The 13017-nt window shown below is 31.3% G+C and overlaps 1 protein-coding gene across 1 annotated transcript; it reads left to right on the top strand.

Annotated features, from left to right (window-relative positions):
* Positions 1–4320: 4320 nt before the first annotated feature.
* LOC123218583 (growth-regulating factor 5-like) lies at positions 4321–6408 on the top strand. The gene is made up of 4 exons (XM_044640078.1): positions 4321–4898; positions 5002–5482; positions 5590–5936; positions 6046–6408. The coding sequence occupies exons 1-4, from the start codon at positions 4700–4702 to the stop codon at positions 6051–6053; spliced, it is 1035 nt and encodes a 344-aa protein (XP_044496013.1). The 5' UTR covers positions 4321–4699; the 3' UTR covers positions 6054–6408.
* Positions 6409–13017: the final 6609 nt, after the last annotated feature.

The following is a 13017-nucleotide window of genomic DNA, read 5'->3' as shown; positions in this document are numbered from 1 at the left end:
TAGTTATGGATTGGGGCTTTATCGATCCAACCCTCAGGTTTTGCAGTGGGTCGAATTGGTAATTATATTTAAAAAATGATTAAAGTTTACTAATTTATATTTTCTTTTAAATTAATACAATTAAATATCATAAATTATAAGTCGATTATTCAAATCATATTTTGTATATATTTTTTAATATTGTAAAATCATTTTTTATTACTAATTAGCGTTTTTCAATTAAAGAAAACTTTTCATTTTATCAAAAACGTTGTATTATGACTTACTTTTTTTAACTACATTTTCTTGGCTTAGCTGGCACTTAGGGGGCGTTTGGTTTGGATAATATTTTATTATCAAAATAAAGAGATTACTTTAAAGATATATTACTTAGAAGATTACTGGGTATAAATAATTACTATGTTTGATAAATTTTAGTAAATATAAATAATTATTGTGTTTGGTTAAAAGTAATAAAAGAAAACTTGTAAATTATTTTACTTAAATGTCTTTGAGTATAATTATTTTTAAATATTTTTCATATTATTTGTTATATTAATTAAAAATAAATTTATTTTTATTTCAAAAAATTAATAAATAATAATATAACTATAATAAACTCAATATTACCTTAGCAATCTTTTAATACCTAAGGTAAAGGTAATAATAAGATTATCACTTATATTACCTGTCACGTTAGCATAATATTTTATTACTGACAAATCAAACAAGGTAATAAAAGATAGATTACAAAAGTAATCTTTAAATCCTGAAACCAAATAGTCCCTTAAGATCTGGGACAATTGTTGTTCATATACTTTGCTTACGAGAAGAATCAAGTAACTCACGTGTGTGATCGTTAAATAATATCTCTTCTCGTATTTTTGTTGTACCTGCTATTGCCACAATTCCTTTAATATTTTATTAACAACTTAATTTCTCTTTTGTTTTTTCAATTTCATTAATTATTATTTTTCTTTAAAATAATTTGATAATGAAAAAACTAAATATGTTTTAAACGAAAAAAATGTTCAAATGATTGTGATGACTTTACTTTTTCCAAACTTAATTGACCAGAAATTGGTGCAATAAAAATACTGTTAGAGAAACTATGTAGAAGCAACTAAAAACATATTAAGTTTTTAGAACTCTTATTTGTTTCTACAATGTCTCTTTTATAATGTTTACGTTATACTCATTTCTAGTCAATTAATTCTACAAAGTGAAGTTGTTTAGATCGTTTGTACATCTTTTTAGTTTAAAACATATTAAGCTTTTTTTATTATCAAAATATTATTAAGTAAATAATAATTAGCAAAATTGGAAAAAAAATATAAACTAAATTGTTAATAAACATTAAGGGAACAGTGGAGGAATAGGTAAAACAAAAACCAAAAAACAGGTGACACTATCTAAAGGCTATGTGTGCTAGTTTTTAGGTTCTTCTTGTTAGCAGAGCATATAAACAATAGTTGTTCCAAATCTCAAGTGTCAGGTAAGCCAAAAAGGTGTCGTTAAAGAAAATAAGTCCTAATGTGATGATATTGATAAAATAAAAAGTTTTCTTTAATTATAATATGACAATTAATTATAAAAAATAATTTTACATTATTGGAAAATATAAACAAAATGTGATATGGAGGATCAACCTGTTATTTACAATCCTCTGTTGCATTGATTTTAAAGGAAATATAAATTAGTAAAGTTAAATAATTATTTTTTAAATATTTTTTAATAAAAATAGAACACAAAAAATAAATGAAAAAATACAAAATTTTTAAACAAACATAAACTAAGTTGCTAAAGTAAGACAAAATTAATGTTTGGTTAAGATTTATAAGAGTTTGAGATTGAAACTGAACGAAGAAAATGTAAAAAAAGATTAAGAAATTAGATTTTGGATGTGTGTGGTTAGACAGTGGGGGAGGGGAGTTTTATAGAAAAAAAAGAAAAAAATTCAAAACTTTAATGGCTATTGGATTGCAGGAAGGCAGAATGACTTTTGCAATTGTAGAAATTGTTATATAATTTCATCTTATTTTTATTTTTTAATTCGGTTATAATGTTGGGTCAAGCTAGGCTAGAGTGACCCACGGGTTTGAAGTTCAGGCTTGCGACATGCCTCGGACAACTAAAGTTTAGCCCGTGACACAATGTGGACAACCTATGGGTTTAAAGTTCAGGTCCGAAACATGGTTTGGTTAACTCGTGGGTTTGAAGTTCAGGCCCGCGGCATAGCTTGGACAACACATGGGTCATTTCTACCCATGCTGGGAGAAAAAAAGGGGCTCAAGGCATGGCCCGACCGGCCAACCTCTTTGCCATCTCTAATGGGAAATAATCCTTGTTTTATGAGATAATTGCATCTTCTCTTAGGGGAATATTAAATCGGAAGTGCCCAAGGACGAAGGACCCCAATAATTTAGGAAAATTAAACATTTTGTAAAATTTTTTAAGAATATTGCAAACATTTTCTAAAAATAACAGCAACCTCTTTTCTTGTACTTTCTAAAAATCATTTTCAGACTTAATTATCTCAGGAGGTGGACCATTTAACTTGAGTCTTAACAATTTCTTTTTCATTATTATTTTATCTTCTGCAATACACAGTGCAATCAGTTGGGAAGCAACCCATGGAATCAGGCAAGCACACTGACTCACTAAGTCTGGTTTTCTGAGTCAAAGAAAAATATCTCAGGTAAGGTTTAGACCTATACATGACTCTGGAAATTCTGCCAAAACACTCTGCCAACCATGCTTCACAAGGAAAGATGACTAAGACTAGAATCTAAAGAGATGTATTCTTTCAAAGGAAAGATTTTGCATAATTTGTAAAACAAACAGTGAGATTCCGTAATAATAACAATATTAATATTAGTTCATGGTGGGTTGGTTGAACCATCATAAAGGAGAAGCCAAGAGAGAGAGGCATGTGTTTTGGGACAGAGAAACACAGAGTGAATAGTCCTGACCTCAGAGTGCACTTCTGTGCTGACACTTCACCTGCCAACTTTCAACAAAGGTTAAAAGATACAGCTTTTAATAGCAAACAAACAACTTCAAACCTCTCTTTTATCCAATGGTTTTTCTATTGCTCCTCCTTTCCCACCTAATAAAATCCCACTTCTCCCCATTTGCAACAGTGTTCTTAAGAAAGCCATTAATTTTTTGCTGGCTGAGCAATAAAATAATTACATGTTTCTAGTTACTTTTACAATCTAGGAATCTCTAACCAATTCTGCAAACCCGAGTTTAAAATTAGCTTTTTTTTGACATGAAGGGTTGCTGGTAGTGCTAGACCATTGTTTTTTGGCTGGCTGAAGCTCCAAAACATGGTTTTTTTTGCCACTGTTTTAAAAAAGGCCAAACGAGATATTACCCCTTAAGGTTTGGTCCGAACCAATTTTCTATCAGATAATTTTTAAAATTTAAATTTTTATTTATATATGATTAAAAATAACAAAAATAATTAATTTTTAAATTAAATTATTATTTAATTAACGATATATTAAAAATAATAAAATTTATTTAATTTTTTAAAATTAAACTTTAAAATTTTATATTTTTTTACTGATTTTTCTCTCTTTTTAAGGCCAAAATTGACAACTTCACTCTCTCTCCCTTTTTTCAACGCATTCCTCTATTAGTGACTCATCCTTATTTAATAACAAAAAAAAATTATTTTTATCTAATATCAAAAATAATTTATTATTATTTGATGACAAAGATGAGTCACTAAAAGAAAAACACATTAAAGATACATAAAAAAAAAAAAAGTAAAATCGGTCATCCTACCATTAGAAAAAAAGAAAAAAAATTTTAAAAAAAATATATGATTTTAAAATTTAATATTAAGATAAATTATTAATTTTTTAAATTTAAAAATATAAATAATATTTTATTATTTTTAATATATTATTAATTAAATAATAATTTTATTTTAAAATTAATTATTATTATAAATAAGTGTTCTATCAAAGGAAGGAAGCCTAAGTCCACAATCCCTGTTTCTCCAGATTATCTTTGCAAACCGAAGGCAAAAGCGGAAAAATTTAAAAGGTTGAAAAAGAAAAAGCAGCTCATCCGTACTACAAAAGCAGGCCCAGGCTCTCAGCTAGGCCCTCTGAGCCTGAGGTGTGTTTGTACCTTGCCAGATGTCAAAGTAGTTTATAATAAAATAATATTATATAGCACAAACACAAGGCAAACCTTCCTAGTAAGGTCTTAAGGATTGATAAGTCCACAATGTATTAACGTGGCCTTTAGGAAATGAGACGGCACTCATTTCAAGCCAAGCTAGCCTATATTTGAATTAAATTATACTTATACCTCTCTGTACATTTGTTTATGGATTTCTGTAAAGATGTCAGAGACAAGGGCAGCAACAAGGCAGAAGCATCAGAGCAGAAGGCAGCAGGTTTGCAGTCATGATAAGGGCAGCTCACTCGGTACCCTAGGGAGAGAGAAAGAAAAATTAAACGAGAGAGAAGAGAGGTGAGGTGATGGCGGTAATTTTATCCTAGCCATCAGTTTTTATCCATGCACAAAGAAGATTCTGCAACCAAATGGACTGTGCGAAAATACCCTTCAAAACTATCAACCCAGCAAGACCAAAACTCTCTTAACTTGTTACATCTTCCGTCATCTTCAGCACCGTCAACAAGTTCGTGGTCTTTTATCAAGCATCCTTCTTTTTCTTCTTCTTTTTTCTGTTTCAAAGATGATCAGTACTGATGCAACAATTAGTGTAAGAGATATTAGGTCTCCTTTTACTCCAACTCAATGGCAAGAACTTGAACATCAAGCTCTCATATTCAAATACATGGTCTCTGGCGTCCCTGTTCCTCCAGAACTCATCTACTCAATTAAAAGAAGCCTAGATTCTTCAATGACCTCAAGATTCTTCCCTCCTCAGCCAAGTAAGGCTTCGCTCATGAACTTTAGATAGGCTTTTTTTAATATATTTATAAAAGTGTCTTATTTTGTTGATATTTTAGTTCACCTTTTGCGGTTTTGGTGCAGTTGGGTGGGGTTGTTTTCAGGTGGGTTTTGGCAGAAAGGCAGACCCAGAACCTGGAAGGTGCAGAAGAACAGATGGGAAAAAATGGAGGTGTTCAAAAGAAGCTTACCCAGACTCAAAGTACTGTGAAAGGCACATGCATAGAGGCAGAAACCGTTCAAGAAAGCCTGTGGAAGCTACTTCATCGTCACCTCCAACACCAACAGTAAATCCGTCACCAATTCCATCATTCAACAGAAGCAGCATCTCCATCAACTCTTCACCAACTTCTTTTCCACCTGTATCTCCTGAACTCTGTTCTCATCATGATCCAACTCAAAAGACTACCACGTCTCTTCTCAATCCTTTTCTTTACAACCCTCAAACTTCCTCTTCAAGAAATGTTCCCGGTTCTTCCAGCTTGTCACCTCATGATAACATCACTGCTACTCATCATTTGTTTTTTGAATCTGGAACTTGTTCTCAGGCTGAAAAAGATTACAGGTAATAAGTTTGCTCTACAAGGAAAGTTTAAATTACTATTTTGTTGCTTTCTTTGCCTTGGTAATCCGTTAGTTATTTAGACTATTTTGATTCCTATTGCAACTTAGGTATTTTCATGGGATAAGGGAGACTGTTGATGAGAGAGCTTTTTTCCCAGAAGCTGCAGGGAGTGTTAGAAGCATACATGATTCATGTCAACCATTGAAAATGGAAAGTTCATATAAACCATACTCTGACCAGTCTCAGTTTCAAACTTTTCCTCAAGAAAACTCCAAACAACAACAGGAGCAGCATTGTTTTGTTTTGGGTACTGATTTCAAATCAGCTAGAACAATGAAGTATGAAAAAGAAGATGAAATACAGAAGCCAATACACCACTTCTTTGGCGGTGAGTGGCCACCAAAGAACACAGACTCTTGGCTTGATCTCTCATCCAATTCCAGACTTCACACTGGTAATAAATTTGATGTTCTTGTTACTCTTTAGTCCTTCAGCACTGTTCCAACATTTGTTTTCTTATATAACTTGATTTTTATTTATATATTTCTTCTTTGTGTTTGCAGATAGTTGATGATGAGGTCTCAATAATGGACGATTATTCCAAGTCCAAAAGGGTACTCTTAGCTGGTGGGTCACAGCCTTTTGTTGCAAAATTGTGGCTAGGAGAGCTTTGGATTTGCTTAAAAGCAATGAACAATAATGAAGGGCCACATGAAGCTATATAAATATAAATGTTATATCTATATATATCTATCTTTTGTTTTCTCCATACTTCAATTGCTTTCTCTTATTTCCCTTAAAGAGAACATGTTTCGGATTTGTAAAGCTTTTTCTAGTTTGAGTAGAAGCATCTTTCATATGGGTTGGCCTCTCTTCATCCTTGTAATAGATAGTTTGATTTGACTAGCTACAGATTTGCTTGATTACTTTTGGGTTCCAAGCTTATTCTTCCTCACCAACGTGGGTTCTATCTCTCAGTATCCACAGCTAAATCAGATTATCAACTGTATCTCGTCATAAAATTAATTTGATATATCATAGATTCTCAGTTGTGACTGTTTCATGGATAACAAAATATTTGGTACTGATATTAAATAACCACACAATGGAGCCAAGAAGTAAAGCCATGAAAGAATATACATAGTAACTGTAAAACAAATGGGAGATGTTAATTTTTGGCTAGACAGTTCTACTGATTCATAGTTATGGTGGTGCAGAGCGAAGTTACAAGAAAGATGTGAGAGTGACACAACTTTAACCTTTCTCTTTTATCAGGAAAAAATTGAAGCTGCAAACCTGAACCTGAGAGATGTAAATTAACCAACAAGTGCCCTTCATCAATATGACATAAGATCATATATGTTGCAGCTAGCATGCAGAACTCGTGCAATAAGCAGACACTTGAAGAATTGGGTCTCTTCTAGTTAGAGTCTGTAAATTATATAGGTTTGTTATAATCACGATTTGAGAGCACAACTATTCAAATAATCTAAAATTTAGAGATGTTTTCTACCAAAGAACTCGAGAGAAATTATCAAAACAATAAGCTAAAATTTAGAGAACTCAAAATGTCAAATGAGCTTAGCAGAGGAAACAGTATTCAAATTAAATAAAAATAAAGAAGAAATGCTGTTTATATAGTGATTCAATTTGAAGAATGTTTTATTATCAAAATTAAAAGATTATCTTGAAGATAAATTATCTTAAGGATTATTTAGTATAAATTAGAGATTATAAAAGAATATTAATGTATTAATTTTTTTTAATATCCGTGAGTATAATTATTCTAAAATATTTTTTATATTATTGGTTATATTAATTGAAAATGAGATTATTTTTATTTTTAAAAAATTAATAAATAAACATATAATTATAATTAAATCAAGATTACCTTAGTAATATTTTAATACCTAAGATAGATATAGAAATCAGATTACCTCTTATATTATTTGTCATATCACTATTAATAATAAAAAATTACTATTAATAATAAAAAATTACTGTAATATTTTAATACTTATAAATCATATAAAATAAAATAAATAATAAAATATAGGTTATTATTTATCAAACTGATGTTCAATATCTTCAACCAAACAGCCTTTAATTGTTGACACTTGTAAAACCAAATCATGGTTCACTTGTCTTTTTGTATGAAAATTAAAATAAGTACAAAATGTATCATGTGCTGTACCCTGAAGTCTCACATCGCTCCCGTATTGTCTACTGAGCTTGTATATAAGCAAGGGCCAGAAGCCTTTAACTTAATAGATGTGTTTTAAAGTCGTGAGGGCCTGAATTCCAAAGCGGACAATATCTGTTGGGTTGTTTATAATACGTTGTTAACACGATAGCGATGGCGGGGGGGTGGTATGTTGTGACCTGAAGTCCCACATCGCTCTCGTACTGTCTATTGAGTTTGTATATAAGCAGGGGTCAAAAGCTCTTAACTTAATAAACGCGTTTTAAAGCCGTGAGGGTCTGAAGCTCAAAGCGGACAATATCTGTTGGGTTGTTTATAACATCATGTAATATATAACTAATTTTTTCAAGTGGGGAAAAGGTAACATATAAAATTTGTGATAACAAAGTGCTCAATATGTTCACCCAATTAATTAATGTTCATGGTTTGCCAAGAATATTTACAAACGAATCCTTTCCAAGGCAACAACAGGTTTAAAACTTAAAAACTTTCGTTTCAATTATCCTATACAATATTTGTTCAGATGGATCATTCTACCATCATATCCTGAAGAATAGTAGTCCAAACAAGGTATCAACCAATCCAAGTACCTTATGTTCGTAGGACACATTGAAAATAGTTCAACAAAGCAAAATTAAAGCAGTAGCTACAAACATCAACAAAGCAGTTAAAGTTGTTCAGGAAATCAACTTTCTTTTACCAGGATTCCTAGTTGGAATACTCGGAGCAGACTTAGATGAACTGGAGGAGTCAATATGTCTGATGGAGTAGAGTAAAATTGAGCAAGAGAATCAGTAGAGGGATTAGAAAAAGTATCATCTCTGATAATGGTTGGAACAAATTTTTGTGTGTCCACAAGTGTTTTTGTTCAAGTAAGAGTTTCCTGTAGCTGATATTTGTCTTTTTATAGCTATGGGGTAATTAATAGTTCCCCCACCTTCATTCACTACTCCATCAACCATTTTGTCTACATCTTTTTGAATTACAGTTTGCTCACTTGTGAGCACATGTTTATCCATTGTTTTCACAACAAAGAGAACTACATCCAGCTTATCAAACTATTTCTCTTGCTAAGGACATTCTTGCTCACAATTTCTTTCCTGCTATTTGTTGGTTTTTTAGGTGGTGGAGCTTAAGCAAACTTCAATTAATGTTTTGTAATTTCCAGGCTAACTTTGCTTAGAAAGGATTTGGGGTGAGGGAAATTTATGATCCTATGTAGCAATTGTCTTCTTTAACCTCTTAATCATGATTTGTTCATAAATCATAATGCTTTCATCAAACCTTTATAGTGCCCATTCTCAAAGACTTAACTTTCTTTGTGACTACACCACGAATTCACAGTGCTCATGTATAGTTCTAAAGGTTGTCTTAGATATATCTTTCTTAGTGACCCTCACTTGGTGATATCCATACCTCAGATCTATTTTGAAGAACATTGATGCTCCCTTTAGTTGGTCATTAATAAACTCTCAGTAGTTTGTGCACATTCTTAGAGACTTAGTTTTTTTCTTAACGAATAAGAATGAGATTCCTAGAGACAGTGACTCAATCAAATGAATCCACTACTGACAATTCTTAGAGCTTTTTCTTCAATTCTTATAGCTTGGTTAAGGCCATACTGTACAAGACCTTTCGTAATCAGTGATATGTCTAGTGCTAGGTGAATTCTATCTTTCTCTCAAGTGCTAACCTAGCAATTTGTCTTGAAATACATTAGGAAAATCATGAACCACTGACATATCTCTCAAATAAGGCTTTCCATCTTAGCATTGCCTACCATATGAGTTAGAAATCTTATGTATCCCTTCATTAGTATCTTTCGTGCTTTAATGCAGCTTATGACCGTGCTATGCAAGTGCTTTTTGTCAAAGTTAAACTCGTCCCCATTCTAACACCTCTCTCCAAATACATACTTTTACACAAAATATGACTCAAAGAGACATGCACAACTTGACCTCTTACTTATACAACAAAATAAAAGAACATGCTAAAATGACTTGAACATAAATGCGTACAAAAAGGTGTGACAGAAATAATTCAAAATATATTTATTAAACCATTCATATAAACCAAAAGTGTCTACAAACAAATCATATAAGTTATGCAAATCTATTCACAATTTATTAACAAAAACAAATATATAAAGTCATAATTAACTAAAAATGATGAAAATGTCTTCTTCCCCATGCAACGACTTGAGCTGAACCGCTGGTTTCCCTTATGTCTTGTTACTCACCTCTGCTTGCAGAACCACAAAAAATGAACACGCAAGTGAAAAACAATTGCTAAATAGATTACTTCCCAACACCTTGCATAGAACATAATAGAAAACCTTGTGTTCCAACAGTTCACCTAAATATAGTTAAAGCAAATGTTTTCTAATGTTCTTCTATGCCCATTCATCTACTCTTGATAACCTCGTGTCCTAAGTATATAGGTCATCTTACACATATTACGAGGTCTAACCTGATCTAAACATATTTGATGTTTTAATAAAAAAATTGGCATCCCAAATATCTATTAACTGTTCTGTCTTGCACACATGTCAGTTGAACTATTGGGTTAAGTATCTATAATACCCTTGTCACATGAGGAACTAGTTACAATCTTTCTCTTATCACATATGTATAATTATGAAACTATTAAATAAATTACCATCCTCAAATTACCCCTACCACGAATGTGTATATGATGTATCTCATTGACCACATGAGGAACTAACTAAAATGCCACAATTCTTGACTATGACACTTGAACTGAATTGAACTATGAAACTAATATGTCTTGGTGTAAAGTACATGAGGTATCTCATAAGTATCTATCTCTCGTATAGCCCTATTACTTTCACATATATGTTATTTATGTAGATAACTGGTGACTATTTAGGTGTATAACATTTTCCTTAACTTTCTTTATTTTTTACCCAAATTCAACTCAGTCAAGGTTTGTTTTATTTTTCACACAATCAGACACCTTTATTATAGCTAGTTATCTTAAATTACCTTGTTAAAGTCTTTCTATTCTCTTTCCCTCTTTGCACATAGTCTTGGGGTAAAATAGTCTTTTATTTTACTTAAAACACATGAGCGTCCTATAGCCATGCTCTCCCTGTGTTCATCATATAGTCTTTATATAGGTATCCCTTTGCTTGCTGACTACAATCAACCTTGCACTAGCTAACATTGTTATTATGACTATACTTAGTCATTTCCCCCCTTCTAACACGATCATCTGCTTTTGGGAAAACACATGCAAAAATGTGTCTTATGTCAAATGACTATAGTCAAACATGTAGTTTAACTTAATAGAGTATCAGTTTGTAGACTTTTAACTGGTTTCAAAGATTGTAAGGTTTGACAAGAGCTCTAGCTATGAAGTTGTTCTTCCTCCTACACCTATAGGGATTGTCCTTTTAAGTGAATTACCGAACAAAGTAAATTCAAAACCATTAACTATTTGATATGGCTAGCATGATCACATCTAAGGTTGGATCCAAACTCAGTTCGAATTCGTTTACTTTGGATATGAGTCAAACTCGAATTAAGAGATTTAACTCATTTTAAAACCGAACCAAACTTGAACTATAGAAAGTTTAGCTCGATTTGGCTGCGAGCTAAATAGATGGCTCGATTCAGTTTGAACTTGACTCGTGACTCGATTCAAATTATATTAAATAACTGTTAAACAATATCATTTTATCAATAAACCATAAATTTGAGCTATATATTCAAACCATGAATTTAAACTATAAATTCAAATCAAACTCAAACCATCCTTAATGTTAGCTCGATAAATTCAAATTGAATTATTTTTTATTTGAATCAAATTCAAATCAAAAAGTGTTCAAACTCGTCTTAAGTTGTATCCACCTCTAGTCGCATCATTGTTGTTTGTTGTATCTGTAGCTCCTCATAAAAATGGCAATAGTAGTGGTTCACAAATTAAATGCTCCTGCAAGAGAAACTTTCATTTTTTAGCAATTATTCCATAATAAGAATTGTTAATAACGAAACATGTTTTAATAACGAAAATAAGATACATGTCATACTTCATAATAAGAAACATGTTTTAATAACGAAAATAATTACTTGAAGAACATTTAAAAAAAATAAACTTATTAAGAAACCTTAAAAAATTGTTAATTAGTGTTAGACTCAACGTGAAGTATGGCTAAAAATTTATCAATAAAATTATATAGATATAATTTTTGTACATAATTTTATACACAAATAATAATATATCATCGTATAATTAGGTATTATTTATTTTTAATTTTTAATTATTTAATTATATAATAATATATCGTTATTATTTGTATATAAAATTATATATAAAAATTACATAAATAATATTACTCAAAATTTATTTATTTATTATTTGGAGCACTTCCAATATATTACATGCTGCTTTTTTATTCATTTGTGATGTATAAAATTCATCACTAAAGTACAATTATATTTCGAATTATGACCCCTCAACCCCCAGTCACCCTCAAATTTAGATTTCACCAAGATATCTGTCAAATCTGCATGCCAAACAATTGGCACAGGTTTAAAAGCAGGAAAAGAGGCATGATTCTTGCACATTATTAAATGTTTTAATTAGATTTGATCCATTGTTTATTATTTTATTCAACCGACCTTTCAACACCAAATTTAGATACATTCTGATAGAATACAGATCAAGGTAAGTGCCAGACAGTGACAAACGGGCAACAAGATGCCCCCTCTCTGTCCAACTCAAATATATTCCTAGTCAAATATTATAAGATTCCAATCTATAATTCTTTGGTCAGCAGCCTACCATCACAGGAATTATGACCGTATGAGCAATCAATGCATGAAGTGACAAGGGTTTTATCTTATCTCTAGTGTAAGATAACATCTGAGCTCTTTATAAACAGTTTGAAGACCCAACAAACAAATTCAGAAAATAATTCTGGGCAAGACAAGAAGTTATGGATGTTATTTACTTGGGTATTGGCCAACCAACCTATTTGCTCAGGGTGTGCATGAGCATTATAAATCTAACAAGAATCAGATAACAAATAGCATTAGTTCCATAACAGAGTGCCGCTTGGGTATCAATTAATGTTTTGTGATTTTCTTAATTTCCAGGCTAACTTTGCTTAGAAAGGATTTGGGGTGAGTGGAATTTATGATCCTATGCAGCAAAAAGGGGAATGAAAATATTTTAGAATTCTTCTTCTTTAACCTGTTAATCATGATTTGTTCATAAATCATAATGCTTTCATCAAACCTCTATAATGCCCATTCTCAGAGACTTATCTTTCTGTTTGACTACACCACAAATTTATAGTGCTCATATA

This window comes from Mangifera indica, chromosome 6 (assembly GCF_011075055.1).
Source record: "Mangifera indica cultivar Alphonso chromosome 6, CATAS_Mindica_2.1, whole genome shotgun sequence".
NCBI lineage: Eukaryota > Viridiplantae > Streptophyta > Magnoliopsida > Sapindales > Anacardiaceae > Mangifera > Mangifera indica.
Note: the sequence above shows the minus strand (reverse complement) of the source record. Positions and strands in the feature narration are given on the sequence as shown.